The sequence below is a fragment of the Mustela lutreola genome, chromosome 3 (assembly GCF_030435805.1).
Source record: "Mustela lutreola isolate mMusLut2 chromosome 3, mMusLut2.pri, whole genome shotgun sequence".
NCBI lineage: Eukaryota > Metazoa > Chordata > Mammalia > Carnivora > Mustelidae > Mustela > Mustela lutreola.
In genome coordinates, this window is record NC_081292.1 from 144,524,864 (window position 1) to 144,530,053 (window position 5,190).

Sequence of the window (5,190 nt, forward strand, 5' to 3'; positions counted from 1 at the left end):
TTCCCGGCTCCTCCCTGAGCAAATCTTGGTCTATTTCAATGATAAAAAAATAAAATAAAATCCCAAGATACAAAATGAAACTAAACTTCCAGGCCCAGCCAGAAATTCCTAAGTGGCCATTGTGAAGCAAGACTGTTAGGATTTTCACAGCACAATGATTAAGAAGAAAACAAGCCAGACAAGGGGGCTGAGGTGTCAGCTTCTTCCCTGGGCGAAGACCAACCTTGAAGGAAGGTCCCTAGTTTCTTTGTACCTCTCCCAAGTCTCATTTATGAACAGATCCTTGGGTTTCCAGTTCCTCTCCAGACACCAGCATAACCCGCTGCCAGGAAGAAGCAAAGCTCTAGTATGACTTCTGTACCCACAGAACCACCAAATGGAAAGACACAGGGAACTTGCCAGATAGAAGAACGTGCATTGTAGGTGCAGCAAGTATCAAACTTTTAAGAGAAGCCCGACAGTCTCTGGTCAAGTCCTAAGACCGCGAGATCTATCCTCTTTACCACAAATCTGACCCTGCCCTACTTTCTCTGTCCACGCACCCAACACACTTGCCCAGACCCTTTCAAACCAAGAAACCTCCATACAGGCAGCCTACAGGAACCGTCTTCGCAGTGAAACCTGACCGCTTTATAAAGCCGCCCGAAAGACGAAAAGATCAAATGAGACTGCCTCATCCGGATCTCCAGGTGACCCCGGAGTTAACGTATTTATTTTCACGCTGCAACTGCTGATTGTTTTACAGAGAGACATTTCATGCTGTAGCTCTGAATGGAGCTGAGGACAAAAGTAACATTTTTATTAATGTTATAATTATAATAATTATTCTTTAACAAAGCTATTTAAATAACCTGTACAAAGCCCGGCCGATCCTAGGGAAAAAAACAAGAAACCAAAAAACAAAAACCGAGCACTATTTAAAATCTCCCAAGGTCCTTCTGCTTTAATTCAGCAGTGTTTCCTATATACAAGGCCGGCCCAGTGTGGTTCCCCCAAAATGTAGCTCTCCCAGACGGTGGGAATGGTTCAGAGCTTGAAACCACCCTTGCGTGACGCAGAGCTCCCAACCCTACCTCCCCTGCTTCTCCTGGGCACTGGGTCCCTGTCCGCAGCCGGGCCAGGGAAGCTGGAAGTCTGGCGTCGTTTTGGGAGATGGGCAGCAGGAAGGCGCCAGTGCCTGTTGGGTCCTCCCTCAGCCAGGTGCCCACAGAACCCCGGAAACTCCCCGAAGAGGTGCTGGGACGGGAATCCGAGGCGGAAGAGGCCTCGAATCGCCCCGGGGTAGGCTCACAGGTCCCGCGGGTCTTCCCGTTTGACCCCGGCCTCAGCAACTTTAAGCTTCTTATTCTGGTGCGTCTTGACATGCTTAGCAAGGTGGTCGCTGCGCATGAAGCGCTTGCCGCACTCCGGGCAGGCGAAGCGCTTCTCGCCGGTGTGAGTCCGCAGGTGCCGCTGCAGCTCGTCCGAGCGCGTGAAGCTCTTGCCGCAGAAGAGCCAGTTGCACACGAAGGGCCGCTCGCCCGTGTGCCAGCGCAGGTGCGCCTTCAGGTGCGACGTCTTGCCGTACACCTTGCCGCAGCCCGGCACGTGGCACACGTGCTGCTTCTTCTTGCCCGGCTCTGCCTCCGGGGCGCCGCCCGCCGCCTGGCAGTTGGGGCAGCGGCAGCGACGGCACCTCCTGGCCGTGGCCGCCAGGGGGGCCTTGGTCTGCAACAGCGCGGCGATCTGGCTCTGGTACTGCGCAAAGTCCGACGGGCCCAACACCAGCCCCCGCTGCAGAGCCGCGGCGGCTGCGGCGGCCGCTGCGGCCGCCGAGGCAGGGAAGCGGGGTGCGTGAGGGCCTCCGGCACAGGCGCCGGAGAGGCTGCCCCCCGGAACTCCGGAGGTCCCCGGGCCGGTGCCCGCCTGCGGGATACTCCACCAAGGGAGGTCGTCGGGGGCCGGGTTGGGGGACAGCTGGCGGCACGTGGGCGGCGGCGGGGGCGGCGGGGGCAGCAAGTTGGAGTAGCCGGGAGGCAGCGCGGCCTGTGCGGGGTAGGGCACGTAGGCAGGCGCGCAGCTGGCGGGGAGGGCCGCCATGCTCGAGGGCAGCATCTTGACGGGTGAGAACTCGTAGGGATACGAGGGGTCGGCAGGGGGTGTGAGCGGCAGCTCGTGCGCCGCCCCGAAGGACGGCTGCAGGTGCGTTTTCTGCGGCGTCAGGCCCAGGCTCGGGTGCGGGGGCGGCAGCGCTCCAGGGGAGTGCGCCGGCATGTCTGCAGTCCAAGGGTGAAAAAGCCGGGAGGGCGAGCCCAGCGCGGGGTCGTAGGGCACCTGCAGGAAGTCCGGGGGCGCAGCGGCTCCGGGCTGGCCGATGCGGCTACAGGTGGCGGCTAGCAGCGCCAGGGGCGAGTGCTTGCCCAGGTCCGGGGAGGCGCTGGGGGTGCGGTCCTGCATGGGCGGCAGCGGGGGAGGGCGGAGAAGATACAAAAGGTTAGCGCTCCAAGCGCGGTCTCCGGGCCCGCCCGCCACCCCCACGCCAGCTATTATAGCGCCGCCCCTCCCCCGTCCCGGTGTCCCTCCCCCGCCACTGCACCCCACGCACGCACCCACCAGTACGGTTAACTTTTGGTGCCTGCGCTACCTGAACGCGGAGCGCTCCTGCTCTTCCCGTGAAACTACTTGGTGCAAGGAGACGCCATCCAGACTCAGAGAAGGCAGGCACAGGGTTGGGGGGAGAGGGATCCGACGGGCCGCTCCCGGCTCCGCGGTCAGAAAGGGTGTGGAAACACCCACAGCCCAGCGGCCCATCCGCCCGCCCTCCCATCTTTTAAGCTCTTTCCACGCTACTCTCGCGCTCCTACTCCGCCCACCCCAGGCTGAAATTCAGCGGGAGGGCCCAACAGGGTGAGCGCCGACCCTGTTCTCTGCCAGACGCCCAAGTCCGAGTAACCCCCGGATCCCCGCGGCCCTCCCCCAAAGGCCACACTCTAGACACCAAGGTTAGGTGCGAAGTTGACGTGGGCACCCCTCAGTCTAACTCTAGCGGCATCCACCGAGCAGGCAGGGGTCCCTTTGAGATTCGGGGTGCCCACAGTACCAGGATTGATCCGGACGCCACCCTTCCCACCTTTCCCTCGCTCCCTCCGAGCCCAGACCTGACCTGGAGGAAGGCCTGCAGAGAGTCGTTCCGGAGGACGGCCACGGCAGCCATAGCTACAGCTTGGGGGCCGCTGGCGGCGGAGCAGGGCGCTGCCGAGGCATGGAGACCCGAAGGCGAGGACGAACCGCGGCCCAGCGTCCCTCCCGGGCGCTCGCTCTGCGCTCGGGGGCCCTCCCCGCCAGCGCCCCTCGCCGCACCCCGCTCGCTCGCCCCGCGCGCGGTCTGAGCGCTTCAGGATCACCTCCAAGAATTTGATAAGGACTTTGCTGGGCCGCCAGCCAGTCAGAGGGAAGATTTATGGCTTTGAAGTTTGCCGCTACCCAATCATCAAAGAATAGCGGCTCTTTCAGAAGCGAAAGCAAATCCTTTGAATCCACAAAGCTCCTATGGTGTGTTTGTTGGTCGGGATAAAAGAACTGATTATTAGGGGGGATGGGAAGGGAGGAGATAAAGGCGGGACAATTAATGAAGTAATCACTATGTGGGAAATGTATATACACAAATAATTGGATTTTCCTGATCAAAGGGGGCCTTGCCGCCTGGAGACCCGCGCTTCGGTTGCTGGAGACACTCGATCCTCCCCCCACCCTCCCCCTCAACTCCCTTGCAATTAAAGATTTGCACCGAGGCAGCGCCCAAAGTGACAAAGTGTCTTTGTTATCTCCAGAGAAATCTGCCTTTGGCTTCCAGGAGCGGGACTTTGAGACTGAGATGAGGGTAATTCTCCCCTCCCCCCGCACTTACACACCCCACACGGGACCAGCACACGCAGCGGCCCGCGCACACGGCGGACCTGAGGGAATTCCCGGGGCGGGGCGTGGGACGCACCTTGCCCAGCCGGCCGCGTGCCCGCTCTCCCCGCCTGCCGCGGTGAAGCTGCGGGCAGGGCTGTGACCCGGGGCGGGGCCAGGCGGCCGCCCAAGGCGGCGGTGGGTGGCGCGCACGCTCCAGGGCCGCCTGCCTGACAAGCCACTGTGGCTCGCTTGTGACATTCCTGCTGGCGACCTGGAAGTTTTCTCTGGCCGCAACTTTTGCAAATAGTGAGCCTGGGAAAAACACCCGTGCCGCGCCTACCAGCAAAGCTAAGCTTGGCAGGACACCCAGAGCAAACCATAATATACACCCGAGGGAAAAAAAAACGTGACGTCGTTCTTCTCCCTTCAGGCTGGCAGCCCTGGACGCCGTGGAGGGTCGGTCAGGCGGCTGACTGCTATTAGGCCCCCGAAGTCCCCGTCAGTGCTAGCAATTTCTCCCCCTAACCCGGTCCAGCGAGTGCGTGCTCTTTGGGAGCCGCACACACCTACCAGGGAACTACTTGGAAAAAGTAAGGCGCGGTCAAGGAAACCTTTTGTTTTGAACAAACCACAAACAGTGCGAGGGAGGCCCTTTAACCGTAAAGAAAAGTCAATAAAACTGTTGTTCCTGTCACCTTTGCAAAGAAAAGAAAGTTCAGGCGCATAGCGTGCGCCCCGGGCTCGGGAAACTCTCACCCCGAATCCTTCCTGGCCCGCATGCCTGACCGCGGAGGGACGGTGGGCCACCTGCCTCGGTCCGGCCGGGGCGCCGGGCGCGTTTCGCTGGGTGGGTGCGAACGCAGGAATCTCCTCACCCGGGAGCGCCGGGCGGGGGGAGGAAGATGAGGGGGCTGGGCGCAGCGGGATCCTCGCGGCACTGAAGGGGATTAGGAGCCGGAAGGGCCGCTGAGGCCTCCAGCCGGCGGCCGCGGCTCACGGGGCTGAGCAAAGGAGTGGGTCGCCCGGGCTTGGTGGACCCCGCTTCCCGCCGGGCCTCCCCGCGGACAGGGTCTCCTCTCTCGAAGGCCGCCTGCTGTGCGGGGCTCTTCTAGCGGTGTTGCGTCCCGCCTTCTGGAAAGACCGCGCCGCGGCCGGGACTGACTTGAGAGGAGGGGCCGGGTGGCCCAACGCGCCGTGTGGCGCCTGCGGCTAACATAACCCCAACCCGTTTTTGATTCGGAGACTGCGCTGTATCTTGGTGCCCTCTGCATTCCCACCAGGGGTCGGGAGGCTAGGCCACCAGACCCACATTTC

The 5,190-nt window shown here is 61.5% G+C and overlaps 1 protein-coding gene across 2 annotated transcripts; it reads right to left on the reverse strand.

Moving 5' to 3' along the window:
- Window positions 1–676: 676 nt before the first annotated feature.
- On the reverse strand, window positions 677–3,980 carry SP5 (Sp5 transcription factor). 2 transcript variants are annotated; one of them, XM_059167069.1, is made up of 2 exons: window positions 3,143–3,980; window positions 677–2,430 (listed from the first exon to the last, which is right to left on the reverse strand). In XM_059167069.1, the coding sequence occupies exons 1-2, from the start codon at window positions 3,191–3,193 to the stop codon at window positions 1,288–1,290; spliced, it is 1,194 nt and encodes a 397-aa protein (XP_059023052.1). In that variant the 5' UTR covers window positions 3,194–3,980; the 3' UTR covers window positions 677–1,287. The 2 variants fall into 2 exon arrangements, with proteins under 2 accessions (XP_059023052.1, XP_059023051.1); XM_059167068.1 differs by lacking the exon at window positions 3,143–3,980 and adding an exon at window positions 2,624–3,133.
- Window positions 3,981–5,190: the final 1,210 nt, after the last annotated feature.